General features: G+C 43.7%; 1 protein-coding gene across 2 annotated transcripts in view; it reads left to right on the top strand.

The window, feature by feature from the left end:
- Positions 1-22,230, top strand: part of LOC148015232 (SUMO-activating enzyme subunit 1A-like) — a 128,753-nt gene that overhangs the window by 80,664 nt on the left and 25,859 nt on the right. For both annotated transcript variants that reach the window (XM_087665513.1, XM_087665512.1), the window contains 7 exons: positions 7,499-7,691; positions 7,861-7,940; positions 8,050-8,169; positions 8,329-8,382; positions 8,576-8,642; positions 15,503-15,606; positions 15,700-15,807. In XM_087665513.1, the coding sequence (XP_087521639.1) occupies positions 7,499-7,691; positions 7,861-7,940; positions 8,050-8,169; positions 8,329-8,382; positions 8,576-8,642; positions 15,503-15,606; positions 15,700-15,807 (726 nt within the window). The remainder of the gene's footprint in view (positions 1-7,498; positions 7,692-7,860; positions 7,941-8,049; positions 8,170-8,328; positions 8,383-8,575; positions 8,643-15,502; positions 15,607-15,699; positions 15,808-22,230) is intronic.

The raw sequence follows: 22,230 nt of genomic DNA, 5'->3' as shown, positions 1-22,230 counted from the left end.
TAGTTGGGTGCTTCATCCTCATCTTCATCTATTATCATGGTTGTTAGCACCACATGAAGATTGACATAAGGCTCTTTTTTCTCCTTCAACATTGCCATCTAGGGTTGAGAGGGGGTTCCTATGACATCAGTCTTTTCCCCCTGTTATACCTTCTCCTTTGCATTGTATGATTTCATCATGTTTGTAAAGGGCACTGAGGCAAGTGAACAAATTTTCCACGAGGGGCATTGTTTAAGTGGCATCTCCTACACGTGTATTCTTACCATATAGCACATTACTCTATGCATCTCATTATGCAGAGCACCCTTGAGTGGATCTTTAGCTATCTCCACCGACGGTTCTCACCACCTTACTTCTTCATCACCCTTTTTCTCGTCATCGAGACCTCGAGTGGTTGGGTTAGCTTGTTTGTTTTGTGATGTGGTGAACCCAAAACAAATAAGCTGACCCAAAACAAACAAGCAATGGCAAGTGCACATTGCCAATTCTCGCAACATCACATACATAGTTGTCCCCCAAGTGGACAATACCATGTCTACCACTACTATAGTCAGAGAACCACTCACAATGTGGTGTTACATGGAATGAAGCACTTGAATCAAGAATCCAAGTGTGCTTGCCATCATTAGAATTTGCAATCAATGACTATGCACTAAAGGAAGAAGCAAAGAGTACTTCCTTGCCATTGTCACTCTCGTGATTGGCTACATTGACTTCCCTATTTTCACACTTTGCAAGTTGGTTTTCCTTTCTCTCATCTTTGTTATCATCAATGCTTTTGCCCTTGTCCTTCCCTTTCTTCCACTTAAAGCAATCCTATTTGAAATGCCCTTTCTTGCCACAATGATTGTAGTCTACATTTTTCCACGAGACTTGTACCCGTTTGCAGCAAGACGTGCATTGTACTATGGCAAGGATTGAGAAGTGACCTTCATCTTGTAAACCCATTTGTATGGTAGGACTTTCTGCACTTTTGTCAAATTCACCAAATCCCAAGTACCATTCTTCTTTAGAGATTCCATCTCTGACAGCATAGCTTTATGCCATTTCTTACTGTCCTCTCTATCCATTGCTTCCTTGAAGTATGACGGTTCACCACAATCTGTCAGCATGACATAATTTGCAACATAATTTGTACCAGGAATAGACCTACCTGGCTGTTTGGTATTTTTGGTCGACATACGCACCCAATGATTAGTGTTTGCTAGCTATTTAGCTTGCAAATTTGCATTAACAGCTTGCTGTTCAAATGGTTCCACATGCTGTCCTGCCTGTGCTGGCTGCTCTAGTGGCACAGTTTCTTGCTGAAACTGTAGTATATCATGGGCAACTTCTTGCTGATCAATTTCAATATCATTCCCTATATTTATAGGGTCATTTACAACAGGTATTTGCTGTTGTACAACAGACACTCTTTGTTGTCCTCTATGTATTTCTTCTCAGAACACAATCCTTTTGACTTCCTTTGTCTTTTTGGGCTGTTTATGCATGCGATCTTTTCGGAATATAACATCATTGCTGCATACAATTTTCCTTTTCTTGGGATCCCATAATTTATACCCCATTTCTTCCCTTTCACCATATCCTAAGAAAATGCATTTACAGGACTTTGGCTCCAAGTTGTTGCGTTGTTCCTTGCGTATGTACAAAAATACCTTGTAGCCAAACACTCTCAAGTGTGCATAGGACGGTGGCTTGCTCGGCCACACTTAATGAGAGACTCCTTCCCAAAGACGTGTTGGGTGCCCGATTTATCAAGAGTATGGCTGTCATAACTCCCTCTGCCCAAGATCCATGAGGTAATGCATCATGAGACATCATGGTATGGACCTTCTCTTGAATAGTCCTATTCATACGCTTTGCAACACCATTTTGGGGTGGATTAGAAGGGGCAATGAGCTCCCTTTTTATCCCTTTGCTGTCGTAAACAGCTTGAAATGCTTTTGTCACATATTTTCCACCATAGTCAGAGTGAAGACACCTTAATGTCTTGTTGGTCATATTTTCAGCAAGTGCCATGAATTTTTTAAACTTGTCCAAGGCCTTGTCTTAATGACAAATTGGATAAACCCACACTTTGCGTGTGGCATTATTAACGAAAGTGATAAAGTATTTATTTTTCCCTAGAGACAACCCTAGCATTTGACATACATCTCTCAAGCATAAGCATGCCGGTGTCACCTCCACGACCAAAATTGAGAGATGCTGCAACACCACAAACAGTGCCGATTAGAGGAAGAGATTTTAGTCAATCTATGATGTAAACCCTAATTTACAGCAAAAATTAGGATCTTCATAGCGCCTCAAGATACATACTTGGAATTGAGAGTCTAGGACTTGAATTCCAATACCTAAAATTGAGGAATTTCAAAGAGATTCAAGAGGTCAACCAGCCAATATGAGACTTGGGGCTGAATTCGTCTTTCAAGGAGCAAGGTAAAGGCCAATCCCCAAGCAAATCAAGGGGCAAATTGGCTTGGAGTTGAACATGCTTGCCAAAAATACAATGATCACAATGGTCAAAATTAGCATATCTTAAATATGACAAATAATCCAAGCGTGTGAGCACTTTCATTCCAATTTGACTCATGTGCCCCAATCAGCTATGCCACAAAGACACACTTGGCTGCTCGGTTATGGCGACAACATGATCACACACACTAGATACATGTAATGGATACAGAGTATCACTTTTAGAGCCTTTAGCAACAATCCTATAGCCCTTACATATCTTCCATTTGCTATCCCCAAAAGTGGTGTGATAGCCTTTATCATCTAGCGGCCTTGTGCTTATCAAGCTCTTCTTGAGCTGAGGTACATGCCTTACATTATGCCAAGTGAACACTGAACCGTGTTGAAATGCTAGCCCATAAAGACAAAGGCCCATAAAAACCATGTTGAAATGCTAGCTACACACAAGTGGTCAACACTATGTCTACCACTTTTATAGTTAGAGAATCACTCACGATGTGGTGTTACATAGAATGAAGCACTTGAATCAAGAATCCAAGCGTGCATGTCATCATCAGAATCTGCAATCAATGACTGTACATTAAAGGAAGAAGCAAAGAGTACATCACTGCCACTGTCGCTCTCATGACTGGCTACATTGACTTCCTCTATTTTCACACTGCTCTTATTTGCATGTTGGCTGTCCTTTTTCTCATCTTTGTTATCATCAGTGCTTTTGCCTTTGCCCTTTTCTTTCTTTCACTTAAAGCAATCTCGTTTGAAATGCCCTTTCTTGCCAGAATGATTACAGTCTACATTTTTTCCACGAGACTTGCTGCATGCTTTGTTCTCAGAGCTATACCCTTCTGCTAGGATTTGCCTCTAGTACGCAGTGCATTGGAAGACTTGTTTGCTGAAATCCTAATTTTTAGGCAAAGTGCATGGCAAAAATGTTGCCTTGAACTCCTCATCAATGTGGAACTCCAAAGCAATCAGTTGGTTAAAAATAGAGTTAAACCCATTCAAATGTATAGACATGATTGTACCTTTCTTCATATGAAGGTCCATCACATTTTTTAATCTGATATTGATAGTTCTATGGTAGAGCGTGCAAGCTCATCTAACTCATCCCACTCATTTGATCCATGGTTGCTGGTTTTACCCCTTTTGTCTTTATGGGCTTTACTTGTTTCTTCTGCACCAAGACATTATAGCATTGCTTTTGCCATATGGCAAAGTTGTGTGCATCCTCAAGCTTCTTAATGTGCAAAAGATTGTTGCTATTACTGCTACCACAACAAATGTGAGTCCAACTGTCACACAAATGACCAAGGTACGAAGCAAGTACCAAACAATAATGAAAAAACAAGTAATTACAGAAATTTCAGATATGCAAATCAATTTTCAGAGGTATGAAATGTGTGCTACAGCACGGCACAAGCAATTGCAGTTGTGTCATGGGCTAATACATCAATTTCATGAGAATGCCCCAAATTTTAGCTGCAATTTTTGCTCCAAATGTTCCTCATGCACAAATTTGACTCACATGGTCAAAAGGCCCAAAGTTTCTTTGCTCAAACTACTCAAATTACATCAAACATAACTCGAGAGTGGATGCACAAGCCAATTTTGCTAAAATTTCACAAATTTTGTAAAAGTGCAAAATTGTGAGGGATCCAATGTGTCAAAATTTCAAGAAATTGTACTTGTCCCACTGCAATCTTTGCTATTACATGAAAAGTCCAAATTTCAGAGACTCCAAAGCATACAACATTCCACAAATTTTTACTCAGCCGAGTAAAATTTTCAAGCATATGCCAAAACCCAATTTCGAGGAATAAATTCAATCTTAATCTCTCAGAATTGTCAAACGGTGCTTACACCCACGTGACAGCCTGGGAGAAATTGACCAAGGATGAACCTTTGAAGAAAAAAAATGTGAGTTTTTTGCTTGGAAAAAAAAAACGTTGATAATCGGTCGGGATGTTGCACGCTACGTGCACCTGGGGATTGCTGCCGTTTGCTTGTATGACACCTTCTTGCTTGTCATTGCTTGCTTGTGTTTGCCTATTGCTTGAGCTGCCCGACTTGCCTGTCACTTCCGTGTTGTGGTCTGCTTGCAAGTAGACTACGACTTGCTCTTGATTGCTGAATAGTCCAGCGACTTGCTGTGTCATAGCTTGGACAAGCTCTGGGAGCACGATCGCAATAACCTTTAGCTTTGATTATAATTTATGGTGGTTGATGTGCGGTGAAGGTTCGATATTCAGCAATAGCAATGGTGAATAGAAAGAGAGAGAGAGAGAGTGAGCAGCAGTAGAGAGTGAGATGCACGATGTGTGGGTACAAAAATGAGTGTACCTCTTTTAGGTTTTTGTGATAGTTATATGAAAAGTACAATTGCTAAGGGTGTGCTCACACGTGAGCATGTATAAAAGGCACAGTGGCCCTTTATGCCCCCACAATTTAGGAGGGTTCTTCCATGTCTATAAATAGACAGGCTACCCATCATTCAGTCCCATCCTCGTCTTGCAAGTTCTAGTCATTAGTCCACTTCCCCTAGATGTCCAACACCTAGCGATTGCTGCTACATGATCTACAGCTATCGCCTAGTCTCCCATTATTGCTGGTGATTAGGTTCCATCATCTACATCAGGTCGTTTTTGTGTTTACAACACTTTTCTTCATCAGCCTTTGCTTTGACTGGTAGTTGCTGCACTCGGGATTTGTCTTTGGTGGACAACACTCATCAACGCCTCCCTCAGCCCACTCTCACAAGAGCCACAAGCTGTTGGACAGCTTTGCCCTTGAACATCTTATACATTCTTTTCTTCATTTACAACATTTATTCATTCACTTCAGAGTTCTCTCTCTTCTCTGTTTGTGTTTGTGTGTTTTGCATTTTGCGCTTTGGGTTTTGTGTTTGATTTTTTTCATGTCACTATTTGAGTCTTTGTGTTTCAGTTGTGGTGGTACTTTGTGTTTCCTCATTGCAAAGCTTAGCATATCTTCATAGAGTGAGTGTTACTGCTGACATGCTACGTCCTCTAGTAGATACCCCTATTATCTTGGCGAGAATCTTGCCCACAATGTTTTGAGGGATCTCCTTTTTAGAGCAATGCCTCTTCATCTTCAAAAGATATTGAAGAGGTCGGGTCTTGCCACTTGAATAGTGCTTCTTGCAATATTTGCATGTCCAATGGTGGGAGTTGGACTTCTTTGTATGCTTCACATGGATGTCATGCAAAAAAGTGAAGGCCTCATGCCTCTAGCCCATCATGATGCTGATGGAGGCTTGAGAGAGAGAGAGAGAGAGAGAGAGAGAGAGAGAGAGAGAGATTGAAATTTGGTGCTTGAAGAGGGAGGGTTTTTTTTTTTTTTGGGGTGGGGGAGAGTGTGAGAGCTTGCCTAGGTTGATACTTATAAGAGGGAGATTAGAAGGTTGAATGCTTGCTGGTTTGGTATGGAAGAATGGAGGGGATGAGCTCCTTTTATAGTGTGGAGAAGGGCCAAGGCTATCGCAGGTGGAGAAGAGTGGAATCCAAGAGGGCTGGAATCCAAAGGGGCTGAAATACAAGGGGCTGTTGGAGGTGGAAGGGCTGAAGTGTGTGAGAGGGTGGCATAACCTAAGGGGGACTGGGGGTGTGGACAGCTGGAAAGGGTCTGGGGGCATGTGGGATCCAAAGCCCCTTGGCTGGGAAAAGGCATCAAACAGGTGGGACATGCAGGTGAATGTGGGTGTTTGCAAGTCAATACTCCCCTGGACATGGCCAGATGTGGTGGAAGAAAGCAACCCTTTTTTTTGTATGAATCTGCACAGTACCATATGGTACGGTTTGTATGGAACAAACTTCTTTGTACGATGTATGGGGGCAACTATGAAGCTTCCCTTGTAACTTAGCTACTAGCACTAGAACTAAGACACTTTGGCTCTGATACCATGTCAGAATGGTGTGGAGCAATGGAAGCAAAGAGATAGAGCTGATAGCATTGCTGTAAACTTAAAGAACTGAATAGAAGAACAAGAGCACATAAACTCAAAGAGAATGAACTCGGGTAATGAAATCCATACACCAAGGCACAAGAGTGTGTACAAAGGCATGGGGTGTGGGCAACCAATAAAGTGCTCCCAGTTTCCCTCTCCCCAATAAGGTGTAGTGCACTCGTATGAATGAATATGTAGTGAGGAGAGAGAGCCAAAAATAGGCTGTGGAAATACATCAAAAAGAGCAGATTGGCTAGTGTTAAATGTAGCCATAAATTCAGGTTGGCCAGCATTAAATGCACCACCTCAGAAACACAATGCACTTTGGCTATGAGCCTTTCACCTAAGATATGCACAATGCTAACAGAGGTACCACTGGAGGATATAGATGATACTAGCATACACCAGTCCTGGTTTTTTCATAGATCCATGAGGGACATCATGGGATGAAATGAATCCTTTCTTTCTCCACAATTTGTCATGTCAGTTTCACACGTGTTGGCTTTGCCATATCTAGTAGCTGTATCATTTCCCTAGTTTTTATTATTTAGTCCAGTTACAGCTTGTTCCTAGCTAGATGTATTTCTTTTTTATAGTCATGTTTTCTTTAGTCTATCCACTTCTTTCTCTTTTTGTTGCTCGTTTCTCTTTTGGGGCCACAAAGCCAGTTATTCCCTTTTGGACAGAATTGAATATGAACTTTGGCTCTCGTATAGTATTTTACTTGGAGCATCAAGGAAAAAGGGCAGGCAGAATTAGAAAATTGTGGAGAAAAATATCTTTCTTTTCAGCCGCCAAACCACATGGCCCCCCCGCCCAAACCCACAAAACCCATCAGCATTAATCTTTCTTTTTAATCAATGGAAATTTATGAGCATCTTGCAAATTGTATCCGACTTTGCCAAAGGTAGCAAGATAAATTTACATGGACTCAATCGAGTGAATATATACGTGCTGATTAGTTTTGAAAAGCTTGCAGAGAGCAGTTGTGTAGACAACTTAGTATATGATTAATCTGATGAACTCTTACTAAAAATGTTCTCTTTTGTGTCTCTGGTGCAGTTGTGCAAAAATATTGTTTTAGCAGGGATTGGAAGCTTGACCCTGATGGATGACACTTCTGGTGGACTGCAAGTTGATTCGGCTATTTTTTTAATTCCTGCGGAACAACTAGAAAGTGACAAAGATTCCATTACGATATGTGCAGAGTCCCTTAAAGACTTCAATCCCATGGTGCATGTCTCAGTAGAGAAAGGTGGATTAGTCCTGCCTTTTGGAACATTGCCAATCAAATTTTAACCACTATTTGGAGATTTCTAATGCTAGTCTTTGACTGTACATGACTTTACTCCAGGTTGTTTGACAGACAAGCCTGCAGAGTTCTTGGATAATATCAGCTACTTTTTGACTGTCTTTTACTGCAGGTTGCTTGACAGACAAGCCTGCAGAGTATTTGGATAATTTTGATGCTGTAGTAGTTGGCCGTTCATCTCTTAAGTATCGGGTAGGTGAGGACTGTTTTTATTGACTTCTTTATTGAGATTTATTCTCCAGAACCTTCTCTTGATGTTACCTTCTGATGTTTATGGTTTTTTATTGACTATGATTTACAGATATCTGTGAATAACCTTTGTCGCAAGAGAGCCCATCGAGTGGCATTTTATACAGTGGATTGCAGGGGAGCTCTAGGGGAGATGTTTGTGGATCTACGGACGCATGCATATGCATTGAAGGTGATAATCAAAACTTCTTACATGTCATGCATGCCTTATGTTCAAGTAGATTGTCTCTAACAAATCATTGCTCCACAGTGGTAAGAAATTTTTTGAATTGTTCATACAGCAATGTGCTTAGTTAGAAAATCCCTATGTGTCTTCTGTTTATTCTGTTAGATGAAGGATTCAGAGATGGTATGCCCACAAGAGCTACTCTTTTCTAGTCTAGAGGTAAGGCATTCCACGTTTCTACAGTTGTTAATTGATATGTCATCTGCGTTGTTTTCCATATAGCATGTAATCCTGTTGTTTATGCTTGTTTTAAGCAGGACACACTTGCAGTAAGATGGAAGACCCATTAATACTATGTCTTGTGCATTGTTTACCATATAACCTGGAGTCTTGTTCGTTTTCATTTAAGCAGGAGACACTTGCAGTAAGATGGGGGACCTTGCCAAAGAAGACAACAAAACTTTTCTTTGCAATGCGAAGTATGTTGTATTCTACAAAGTCTTTGTTTCTCCTTTCTGTACACTGCTTGCAAAATGTCGACCAACTTTGAGTTTGTTCCATGTGGCTACTCAGAGAGATGTATCAGACTGTGCTTTGATAATCATCAAAAGATTTTCAATCATGTGTCAGCCACTTTTAGTATGTTCCATGTGGCTTTGAAGAGAGAAGTATCGGACTTTGATTTGATAGTTATCAAAACTTGTTTGATCATGTATCAGCCAATATGGGTGGAGATGTTTCATTCTCTCGTGTTAAAAATTCTTTTCAAACTGAAGGGTTTGATTAAATAGAAGAGGCATCAAGATACCACACATGATAAGCTGCCTATCTCCTTCTTGTGGATGTGCAGCAAAAACTTGAACCCCAAGAAAGTCCTTGGGCCTTGAAACCAGCCCATCTCTTCATCAACACTGTTACATCTATGTGTTCCTTTTGTAGTTGTTCCTATGTGAATATCTCTCTCTCTCTCTCCCCCACAGAAAAAAAGAAGAAAAAATGGAGGTAGGGGCATGGCATCATATTGTTATCTATATTGGGATGGTGGAGGACACTTGCCTGCTTCCAACCCACTGGCTCTAGCACAACTGACTATGTGCTTAGTTCCATTGAGACGGTGGAGTTAGTAAGATCCTTCACCATTCCCCCTTGCCCAATTGGAGCAGACCACACCTACATGTCCCTCACTATATCCTCTTCCTCGCTCCCACGGGCTCCAACCACTGCCTACACCCAGCCCAATACCTTCTACCTCATAGATGAGCTATTTGACATATATCACCACTATGTATATGCCATGCTTTCAGAGTTTGTGAGCACATTGCTCCTCTAGGGACATTCACCTCTCAACTCCCCTCCATCCTACACTCTACCTCCCTCCTGAGTTTCCCACACTCTAAATGCACTAGTGGCTTTGCATGGTATGGGACTATGCCCTAGAATTGATGGTATGATGATGAATGTAGGGAGCTATGCAGACATCTTGGGATCGAGAGGGAAGTAGGATCTATTACTAAGTGTGAGGCTCATAGGCAGATGAGGACTTTGACTCGTCATAAGTGGTGAGCGTATAAGCAAACTTAGTATTGGGACTTGAACTACTTATTCATGAGTTGAGATGCAACCATAGTCTGGCATAGACTATAGGAGCCATGTTGCCCTACACCTATTAGTAACCCAGAGATATGGCACTCAAACGTAGGAAGGCTAATGGTGTACGACACCAGCCGTCGATTCCTCATGCATTGAAATCTTATGTCCTATCACATTCACCTTCTTCACATAGGATATGGTGAAGAGAGTGATAGAGCATCTACATCATGGATGATCGATGGACATATAGGTATACAAGGCGAGCATTTCATTCATATGTTTTCCTTCTTTTGTGTGATGTTTGGATAAACTTCACCTTCTCTATATTGATGTTGTGAATACATAGAAAAAAAAATATCTATCATCTTTAGAATTGGTATTCAAGAGTCAAAGTCCATAACTTATTAGGAAAACATAAATGTAATCTCTCGCATTGGCTTGGGATGAATAATGCTTTCTCAAGTAGTTGGAGGTTGCAGTGGCAAAAGATCAATCTATGTAATTGAGCAATGGTAAGCTTATTTCTTTTCTTTGTATGGGAAAGAGTCTATGTACTTCAATTTTTCTCACAAAAGGGCTTCATCTATAGTCTTATGAGAGTATAGCAATGCGGTTCTATAAATCATCATTCAAATAGAAACACAAACAGAGCCATAGGAATCAAACTATGCAGTGATGATTAATTACATAGATGATATTGTGTATAATAAAGAATTCTTGGGATTGCAAATTACCAATGCAGGAGTATAATTTCTATACTTTTCTCACTATGAGATAAACTGAAGTTCTCATTGCAGAATGTTAAGATATCATCCTCAATCCTTTGAAGTATGGACATATCACCACCTTTCATCTTAATTATATATTCCATGAATCCCTCCTCTAGCTCCTCACTCTCTCATAGCTTATAGTCTTGCCAAAGTGATTGCAGAACATGACTATAATTTGAGCAATCCTAAACATGTCAATATTGAACAAACATGTGAAATGTCAATTCAAGAACGGTTATTCAAATTTCACATATATAACATCAATTTGCAAAATAAATAGTTACTTGTCTAAGCGCAAAAAGTTGTACTTTTTGGGAGTTTCTCCTATCTTATCTATATGCTCATAAAGGAGACCCATGGTGCTACCCTCCACGTGTCGGTGATGTGTAGCCGTTTAGTGGTGCACAAGATAGTTTGAAAGCCTTGACTTTCATTCAATATTTTTAAGTGGCCTAGTCGGAAAGAAACTTTACAAAAGCTTCTGAGATTCGAAGGGCAGCCACCATTTTGAAGGGAAATGCGTTGCAATGCTAGTTCACACTTCTAGTGCAAGGTAGATCCCCATCAACCTGGCCACAATTTAAGGCATCCAAGGTAATATTGTTGACACTATGTCTGCCATGGGATGACTATTTAGTGTACTAGTCAGTATACATATGGTATATGGACATAGCATAGTTACATGGAATGGAAAATGGGAATAGAGAATCGGAATGGAGATGGCTACAAATTGCCATTCCATGTGGCTATATAGCATAGTACACCGAAACGAGATTTCAGCAGCTCCAAAACGAAGTGGCTATTTTGGACCAAAACGGAGATGGGGAAATGCCGTTTCAACACCTTGCGAGTGGATGGATAGACCAATTATCAAGAGCAAAAACGCTTCGTTTTTTAACAGTTTCGCCTTCGTCTTCTACGCAATCGTCTTTTACTCTCCAGGACTCTACCTCTTGCAGCTCCCGATTCCTAGGCTCCTCCTCTCTTTTTTCTTTTTTCATTTTTTCCTTCTTTTCTTTTTCTTCTTCTAAGTTCTTCTCCTTTCAAGTTTCTCCTCCTCCACCTCGTCCTCGTCCTTGTCCTCCTCTATAATCATCATCATACTCCTCCTCCTCCTTCTAAATTCTTAACTTCTCTCCGAATTCCCGTTGTCTAATCATGGCACCGGATCCATTTTGGAGGCATATCACTTCAATCAAGAGATACAAGGGCTTTGGTGGATCCATTTTGGAGGCACGTCACTGCAATCAAGAGATACAAGGGCTCTGGTGGATGGAAAAAGTGGCGGTGTAACTACTTTGGATTGGAGAAATCAGAGCATATAACCCATGTAAAAGACCACTTGGTGTGCATCCCCAACCAAGATATCGTGCCTTGCGTAAATGTGCCGGCGGAAGTAATGGTAAGTCTCAATCTTTGGCGTTGAAAATATATAGGGATTGAGCTACAAGAGGATGAATATTTTCATCCAATACCACATGGAGATAATGAAGCACAAGTGGGGCTAGGAGAGGCTAGTGGGCATAGTGGTGCTAGCCAAATTGAAGGTGCTAGTGGCGCATGAAAAAGAACTGCATCCATATTTGTATTGGGTCCAAGTGCAAAAGGACCCCATTGACATCGTCTAGTGGCAGTGGGCAAAGGAGCTTTCATTTCGAAGCACATATGACAGGTCATCATAGATATAGGAGTCCAAAATTTGGTACAGGTGGTGAGAGATAATGGAAGCAATTGTGTGTCTACGAGATATTACTTGAGGAGTTTTCTAGGATACTGTGGATTCCATATACATCCCATTGCAGTAAATATCTTGGGTGGATGATATCCGTGATAAGCATGTTTTGAGCCAATAGCACACTTGAGCTATTGAAGCTCTCCACCACTAGATTTGCTTATATATTTATTGTATTGGAGAGGTTGATACGGGCCTGTTCAAATTTGATATGGACCATTGTATGTCAAGAGTGGCTCACATCCAAAGGCACTTGCTTTTAGGCATAATATTTTCAATGAGAGTTAGTGGATTGAGGCGTAGGCATTGGTGAACAGTCTGACTCCTATTTACAGTCTATGTGCATTAATGATATGGAGGTGAGTACTTTGGGCCTTCTATATGAGTATATGAATAAAATTGAGGACGCCTTGCTTCACAACTGCTTTTTGTTCCAAGACAAATACGTTATTGTTTAACTTTTACATATGTCATTATTTAATGTTAATGACTCATTTATGATTATTCTAACTTCTAAGTTTCTAATTTATTTTATTTATAATCCATTGTCCATTGCTCTCAGGGGTTGATGAGATTCGTGTAGTGTGGAATGCATGATGGGATTGGTTTCATAAACCAATCCATGTTGTTGCACATATCTTGTATCTGCTTTGGCGCTATGAGGAGCAATACACTAGCAAGGAGTTGGAGGAGGACTTCATGGAGTATATGAGGCATCTTGGAGGGAATGCTCTAGATATGGTGGAGAGAGTAGAGGATCATTTGCTGGCATTTCGCAATCATTCTCTTTATTTTGATTGACCCACAGGTAGGCTTTGAGAGATGCAGCTTTAGCTTGTCTCTTAGTGGGAGAAATATAGCAATTGTGCTGCAAATATTGATTTTGTGGCTTGCCAAGGCTTGTTGAGAGAAACTGGAGCACATGGATTTTTTTCCACATCAAAAGGAGGAACAAGCTAAATTTGGATACACATTGTTGTAGGCATTGATATATTTATATATCCACGTAATACCATATTTATTTTAGTGTACAATCTGAAACGTCATAGCAATTACCCAACCTTAATCTATTAAATTTGAATAGAAATGCATTGCTATTGATATCCGCTTGCAAGATTGTAGTTCAAGGCTTGTTGAGAGGAACTAGAGCACATGAATTTTCTTCCATATCAAAAGGAGGAACAAGCTAAATTTGGATACACATTGTTGTAGGCATTGATATATTTACATATCCACGTAATACCGTATTTATTTTAGTGTACAATCTGAAACGTCGTTTCCTTGTTTCCAAAATTTGGCCAAAACTTTGAAACTCTAGTTTTTCCATTTCCGTTTCCCTTTTTCGAAACTCCTCGATACTATGCTATTTAGTCACATGCAATAGGCATGTAAGGGAAAATGAGATCGGTGAATGGCAATGGGGAACCCAAAAATGACTATTCTATGTGAGTATGGAACATAGTTTTCATGGCTGCTCTGAAATCACATATTTGCATTAGATTATGATCATCAGGGGTTGGTTACCCCTTACTCGTTTATAGTGGATGATCATAAGTTATCAGTGGTATTCAGCTAGGTTTTATGGACAACAATTTATTATATGATGCCTTTGGCAATTCAGCTATGGTTTATCCTTAGTTTGTGCTTTAGAACGGTTCTTTGGTTAGAACTCCACTATTGCTTAACCATGCCACTGCTAAATACTTGTTGAAAATTTCCATCAAGCATAACCGAAACATAATACACAAAAACAGTGCAAAACTATTGTTAGAACCTCGTGGAATGCTTTCATTACCAAAACATCACAAAATACAAAAGAGGAGCAATCTTGCATGGACTGTGTGGATATGAGCTCAAATGTGCAAGGCTTTTTTGTCTTTAAGAGCAAAGGATTGTGAAATGACTTCCTTTGCTAAATTCCATAGCTAAAGGTATAATCAAGATGCACATTTTCAAGTTTTCACTAATACAAACCAATAACCACACACACACACACACACACAAACACACAAAACCACCACCAATACCACGTGCACATCCACTTATCCCCCACCAACCAAACCCCCCCAACCAACTCAACAACCAACAAAGGATCGTTTAAAGACTTCCTTCACTTAATTCCATAGCTGAATGTATAATCAAGATGCGCACTTTTAGTTTTTCTCTGATAGAAATCCACAACCATTTGTTAACCCTCAAACGAACAAGGTGGAAAATCGGAAAAATCTAAAGCAGAAGATAAGGTCAAGGCAAAAGTGAAATGGGAGATGAAGGCACGCCAAGAGAAATATGGAGAAGAAGTGTAGAAAAGTCTTGAATCAAGGAGAAAGGCGCACAAGAAAAAGTGCAAGTCAATACTTTTGTAAAAGAGCGCAAGGCGCACCCCGATTTATTTTAAGAGTGCCAGGCTCTCACCTGTGCAATATGTAAAGGTAGATGGGCGGTAGGATGGAGGTTAGGAAGATAGGAGGACAATGGGAAAAAGGGGCCTAGGCCACGGCCGGCCATGTAAAAAGGGAATGACCGCCAAAGGGAAAGAGGGCATGTATATAATGTTCAAAAAGTGAATGAGAAGCTCATTCTTGTGTGTGGCCAAAAGTGGCTCTCCTCTTCTTCTTCTTCTTATTGTTCTTATTCTTGCTTGCTTGAGCTTGTGCTTGAGAGAGGGAGTGTGAGAGTGCGAGGGAGTGAGTGTGTGAGATTGAGGGACCGGGGAAGAGAAGCTCTCCATCTTCTCCTCTCTTCTCTTGCTCGCGGTAATGGAGCCAAATGCAGCCCTCGCCAACCAAAACCGTGGCCCCCTCCCCTTGGGGGGTGAAAAATAATAATAAAAAAAAGAAAATCCCCCTATGCATAGATACACACAGAGAAGAAAAAAAATGGGTCCATAGCCTAGGAGACATAGTAACAAGGGATGGCCATTTTCTAGTTTCCCGTTCCAGTCCCATCCCGTTCCCCACACCATCCTAGTTCCATCCCCATGCTAGAGCCCCCTCTCATGGTAATAGGGGATGGCAACTCCCGTCCCCATCCCCATCCTCAAAACCCGCCCCATGTTACTATGCCAGCAGAAGATTTTTGTTCATGTCCAAAAACTTCCATTGAAGTTTACTGGTATGTTGGTTGGCCAGGCATTTCTTCTGTGTTGTACTATAATATAAATTAGGCTGCAATTTGTACCTCTAACTGTTAATCTGTATTTGCAAACTCTCATACCATCATGGGTGATCTTATTGTGCTAGAGCAGTTGTAGAGGAGTTCGAGCAATCCAATGGACGTCTGCCTGGTCAAGTTTTTCCTAATGACCTGGCAGCAGTCTTAGAGGTTCGGAGAAGACAATGTGAAGTTCAGGTATTATACTGTACTCTGATCTGCTCTATCTTTCTGTACTCTGTTTTCTAGTAGGTTCTTAGTCTTGTCAAGCACTGACTGGAATAACTTCAGGAATTGCCTGAGTCTTTGGTCCCTGAAAAGCTGCTCCAGAGACTATTGGATGCTGGAGCCAGAGAGCTTCCACCTGTCTGTGCAATTATGGGTGGGATACTTGGCCAGGTATGCATTCTTTATGAGAATACTGTCACTAAACCTTTCATTTGGTGTCATTTCACATGTATTCAAAATCGTGTTCCACTGGTGGGTCTGTACTCTCTGCCTTTTGATCTGCAATTACATGAATCTCGAGTTGTTTTCCTTCCCTGTTCTCCGTTTTCTTAGTTCTGCCTTCTTTATCTTGTGGCAAAGAGTTCTGTCTTAGTCCTGGCTTTTTTGTTCTCCTTTCTTTATTTTGTCAACCCAGTTCCTGCTTCTTATGTTGACACTTGATGCCTTCTTAAGTCCAAGGTGGTTTCATACGTTTAGTACAATATGTTCTGTACGTCAATATGTATGGTATGGAACATGCACACAAATCTTAAAAATGAAATACATTGTTTTGTACTTTCATTAAGAAAATATACATAAAATCATATATAAAATCAGCCTACATACATATAAAATGTGTAATTTAAAGATAGATCATGAAGAGGGATTTGGGAAAGGGAGAGGCAGAGGGAGAGAGAGAGAGAGGAAGAGGAAGAGGGGTAGGGAGAGGAGAGGAAGAGAACATAAGAAAGGGATAGGGATAGGAGGAAGAGAAGGCACGAGAGAGAGAGAGAGGGAGAGAGAGAGAGAGAGAGTAGGGTGATTGTGGCCCTGCCGACTGGTTGACTGTCGCGACCTCCCTGTCGCCATCGCCATCGCCTGCGGACCCCTGTTCGCGTTTCGCCATCGGCTGCAGGACCCTATTCGCCATCGCCTGTGCCCCCGTTCGCCATCGCCTGCGGGACCCGGTTCGCTGTTCGCGACCCTATTACCTGTTCGCCATCGCCTTCGCCTGCGCCGCGTCGCCCTCGCCTGCAGGCCCCGTTCGTCTGTGCCCCCGTCGGCTGAGCCCCTGAGCCCCCGTCGCCTGGGCCCCCGTTGCCTGTCAGAGCCCCCGTCGTCTGCGCCACCGTCGCCTGAGCCCTCGTCGTCTGCCCGCGTTACGTCAGTCGCCGTCGGCCTCTGCGCGTCTGCGTCCGCAGGTACGCGTCTTCGCCTGGATACCTCTGCGCGTGCCCGTGAGCGAGACAGAGCTCGACAGAGAGGAGTCGAGCGAGCGAGTGAGTTCAGCCCCTTCGTCAGTTGTCCTGTCCGCCCTCTGCTCTTCGTCTGCTGCCCGCGGGTGCCTGCCCTCTGCATCTTGCGGTGCCGTGACAGGGAAAAGGGAACCCTAACCTGGTAGCACGTGACTGCGACCCTGCTCAGCTCCGGGATCTGATCTGCTCTTGTACAGAGAGAGAGAGCGAGAGAGGGAGAGAGAGAGAGAAGAGAGAGACAGAGAGAGAGAGAGCCCTCCGGGACTTGCACAGCGAGAGAAAGAGAGAGAGTGAGGGAGCGAGCGAAAGCGAGAAGACAGCAGTATGGCTGGCCTGGATATGGAGTTTCTCGACCGGACGGTGGCAGCCCTTGGCCCTGATTCCGATACAGAGGAGCTGGAGGATATGGTGCCATGCACGGAGGAGCCGCCTCCGGGTTCTGAACTGCCGCCTGCAGGCAAACGCTCCAAGCATACTTCAGATGAGCCAATGGGTCCGCAGGACCGTTCCTATGCGCAGGTTGCCTCTGAACCTGTGGATTCGCAGGAAATTGACTGGGAACATCTGCTGGACTTTGCCAATACTCTGCTTGGCGATTATGTCCAGCATAATAATGAAACTTTCTCTGCTGCGGCTGCGGATGATGTGCTGGAAGCCACGGTGGACCCAAAATCAGTCTTGCGGTCCTTCTCGGTGTTTTATGACCGTGCAGTTATACTTTTTTTCACCGGCAGGATCCCAGTGCTCTCACATATTCGCCAATGGATGCACCATTTACTGCAAGGGGAGTGTGTTGAGGAGATCTTCCTTGGACCTCGCGGCTTTTATGAGGTGCTGTTGAAATCGGAATCGCATCGAGTTGAGCTCCTGTCCAAGTTGCCACTATTCTTTGATCGCCGCTTAGTCCATGTGGTACCATGGCGCCCTATGGCTGACTTCCAGCGTCTGCTTCAACGAGAATGCCCGGTGTGGGTGGAAGTGGAAAACTGTCCAGCGGTATACTGGCCATTGTTGAAGGACGCGATGGCGGTTGTGGGCACAGTGCTGGTTCCCCCGAGCCTCAGGGCTATGAACCGAAACCGTTTATGCATGCTATGGGATACGGCCAGGAAAAGGCCTGCGTGGCTTCGCCTCAATTGTTCAGGCATGCATCCTTTGCATTTTCGCCTGAAATGGGGCAATTTTGCCGGACACTGCTTTTCATGTGGTAAATTAGGGCATTTTGTGGCCGAATGCCCAGAACGGCAACCGTCTTCTGAGGAGGCGCAGGTTGTGCAGCCCAAAGATGACATGGTGCTCGATGCCCCGACAGAGGAGACCCTTCAGCCACCTACTATCATGAATAAAGGCAAACAACAGGTCCGGGGTTTGGATTCTCCTAACACTGACTGGATTGAGGCACGACAAAAAAAAGGTAAAAAGTTGGACGCAGGCCTGGCAGATCCTGGGCCTCATGCTTCTCTGGATTCCGTGCGCACGTACACGCGCAGGAAAGACATGGTCACCTCACAGCAGGATGCGCGTACTATGGCCCCGTCCGCCCCCCGTCATCCGTCTTCAAGGAAAGTCTATTCAGAGGGCCCCAAGGGCCCACTTGCTAAGCTGACATTTGATGCAAAAGGTAATGTGATTACACCTTGGGATAGGCGTTATCCCCGCCCTACTCCCAAGGCAGTGGATTTCCCTTCTACCTCTAAAGCAGGTCGCCCGAATTCGTTTGCAGTATTGGCTGATTTTCTGGATGAGGGTGTCCTGGATGCCCTCGCGGAAAAGGTGCAATCGAGGCAACAGGCGCCTCGTTCCTGACTTCCTTTTTTGAAAATATATGAAGATTGCCACGTGGAATGTGCGAGGCATTTGCTCTCGCCATAAGCAACATACCATGTGGTCTGTCTTGCATGAGAACCAGTGGGATGTATTGTGTGCAGTGGAGCACAAAAGTCACGGTGAGGCAAGAAAAGTTGTGGATTGCCATGGATTCCGTCTGTTTTATGCAGGGACACCTGCTAAGCACTACTCGGGCGTGCTGATGATTGTCCATGAGAAATACCAGCCTGTTCTTGTTAAAAATGATGTGCAAGGCCGATTTCTGGTAATCGAAGTCTTATTTGAAGGAGAGATTTTATGGTTGCTGGGACTCTATGCTCCGAATGATCCCGCATCCCGACGGGATCTATGGTCGACTTTGCAGGGCTCCATGGCACTTGGCCGTAGGGGGTTTTTGATGGGAGATTTCAATATGTGTGTGGACTCTTCTCAGTCCACCTCAGGGCATTCGGTCATGGATACGCCAGAAAGCCGGGTGTGGAACTCCTTTGCTTTGCACGTACTTAAGCAAGATCTTTGGTCGTGGCTTCACCCTTCTGTTTCAGGTTTCACTTTTCATTCCGCACAATATGCAACCACTTGGTCGCGATTGGACAGAATGTATATCTTTTTGGTTCTCTTTCTTGCCGTCTAGCCAGGTTACGCATGCCCGCTCGGTCTTCTATCATCTGGTCCACCAGCAGGTTCCATTTGATATGCAAGCCACTTTGGAGGCAGATATTTGCGAAGAGGAGGTTATGGATGTCTTGTTGCACCTGCCTAAGGATAAAAGTCCTGGTTGGGATGGTCTCACTAATGAATTTTTTGAGCACTCGGCCACGCAGTTGGTAAAGCCATTGGTGGTCATGTTTCAGCAGGTTTGGGAAACAGGGGTCATGCCTTCTTCATGGAAAGAAGGCCTTATCAAACTGATTCCCAAGGTCCCTTCGCCATCAAAGCTGCAACACTGGAGACCAATTTCGTTGATGGGCGCGATGTATAAAATCTTTTCCAAAGTGCTGGCAAATAGGCTTCACAAGCACCTTCCAGCTATTGTGCACCCTCTCCAGTATGGTTTCATTAAGGGCCGCAACATTTTGCATAATATCTTAAATGTGCAAATGGCTATTGACTATGCGCGGCACTCCAATCAGCAAGTGGTCTTGATTCAATTGGACCTGGAAAAGGCGTTTGATTGTGTGGACTGGTCTTTCCTTGCAGATCTTATGTCTGCCATGGGCTTTGGTATCCGGATGTCCCGATTGATCTACACCATTAGTACTGAGGCTTCTTCAAGAGTGATGCTTAATGGTGGGGTTACAGAGCCATTTGTCCTTGCACGCTCGGTCAGACAGGGTTGCCCTTTGAGCCCTCTCTTCTTTGCCCTGGCGACTCACCCGGTCCTTTCAATGTTATCCTCCATGGCGGCTTCTGCCTAGCTGGCAGGGTTATCTCTTCCTTTGGGGCAGCACTTCATTAGCCAATCTTTGGCTGATGACTCCTTTATGATTTTGCAGGCGGACAGGGACAACATTCGCAAGGCATTAGATGTTTGGACGCTCTTTGGTCAAGCCTCTGGTCTTCGCATCAATGCCTTTAAGTCAGCCATTCTCAGTTGCACGGAGCCGGATTTACAGTCGTTAGGCTGGCAGGGCCAGGTGGTTTCCCGTGGCTCCATTGTCAGGCATCTTGGATACCCATTGGGGGTGGATGTACGGCCAAAGGACCTGTTGGAGTGGATTTCACAAAAACTGGCCGCGAAGTTTTTGTATTGGAAGTCACAAGCCTGGCCGTTCCATGTCCGCCTCAAAGTGGCTCAGACAATTATGCTACCAATGCTGACGTATTTCCTGCCACTACTGCCATGGACGCCCACTACTTTGAAGGCTCTCACCCATCCCATTCGTTTCATGCTATGGAAGAAAGATTCACTGCAGGGAGGCATTTCCTGGATTTCATGGTCACATGCATGTACCCCTAAGCGCATGGGTGGTGGAGCTATTTTGGATGCAGAAACTCATATGCTGGCTCTTCGTTGGTCTCTTTTTCGTGTCATGTGTGTGGATCATCACCCGTGGACCATCATAGCCCGTTATTTTCTTGAGGACAGCGGCCTCCGCCAGGGTAACACACGGCTTCGGGCTTCATGGTGGCATGTCCTTAATGCTGACTCTCGATTTTCCAGTCCCTCTTCCTCTTTATTACTGCACTTGGTCGGCTCTTGGAAAGTGGTGCTCCAAAAGACCCATTGGCATCCTGTAGGGGACTGCTTGCAGACTAATTCTTTCCAGCTAGAATTGTTGGCAGTATCCAGATTACTTTCATGGGAAGATAAACATCAGCTCAGACCAAGATTTAACCGCATGGCCCGTTTGGGTGTGACTTCGATTGCGGATGCTACCCTTGCTACTCGCAATGTCCTCGCATCGTTTCGGACTGCTAGGAGACTTTTCAGGATCCCGCGCGGATATCGTAATTTATGGGGGAAGCTTTCGTCGGAACTTCAGGGTAGGCAACCCTTTCCTGCCCTGGCTATGGATCGCCCTTGGCAGGACTGGGACCTTGCAGGCCGGTTGACTCTGGAAAAGGCCTCTACTAATCAGGTGTATCATCTTCTTATTAAAGATCACCAATGGCTGGGTGTGAAAGCTAATACTGTTTGGGGCCTGGGGAAATCACTGTCATGGTGGCAGGCAACGCTGATGGAGGGATGGCAGAATAGGGCACCTTTCAAATGCAAGGTCTTTCTGTGGCGGGTAATGATGGGTGGTCTTCCTCTTGCCTCGGCCCTTTTCAAGCGTCGAATCTCGAATGGCAATTGTTTCTTCTGCACCACTACGGCGGAATCGGCCCGACATCGTTTTCTTTCTTGCCCGCTCGCCAAGAATATCTGGTCTCTCTTGTCCCAAATCTGGCGCACAGTGGTGGGGTCCTCACTGACTCCTTTCGATTGGGGTTTTGTGCGCCCAAAGTATCCCACGCCGCCACCGTTACATATGAAGATCTTATTTCCCTTTTTTAGATACTGGGTATGCTGGCACATTTGGACCACCCGAAATGCTTTTCTCTTTGATTCGGCCTCTAATGTACCGCGACATATTGCAAGGCTTAAAGGGCTCTTGCATTGGCAGCTAGATCTCATCAGGCACTCTGACTTGCTCCCCCGAGAGGATTTGCATTCCTGGCATTTGGCAATTGCCTCTGGATCCTTGCCGTGATTGGTGTAGCCTTTTTTAGTATACTAGTCTGGGGATTTCCCACATGTTGGCCTATGGCCCTCGTGTCTTTTGTACTCCTGTAATCATGTAATCTTGTACTTTTTTCGTAATTAATACAATTACCTTTTACGAAAAAAAAAGAGTAGGGTGATTGAAGAAGATAGTGGCTTGAAAGTTGAGCTCAAGAGAGGGTGATTGATGAAGATGGAGACTGATTTGTGTGGTGAGATGGGGGGAGGGGGCTGCATTTTTTGAAGGGTTGAGGTGACGGAGAAGAGAAAAGGAAGGAGTATGAAAGAGGGAGGTGTTGAGAAACCCTTCACCCTTCACCCGTA

The sequence above is a fragment of the Lygodium microphyllum genome, chromosome 24 (genome assembly GCF_053477565.2).
Source record: "Lygodium microphyllum isolate KBCC chromosome 24, Lygodium_microphyllum_v1.1.10, whole genome shotgun sequence".
Classification (NCBI taxonomy): Eukaryota; Viridiplantae; Streptophyta; class Polypodiopsida; order Schizaeales; family Lygodiaceae; genus Lygodium; species Lygodium microphyllum.
This window is presented reverse-complemented; position numbering and strand designations above follow the sequence as displayed.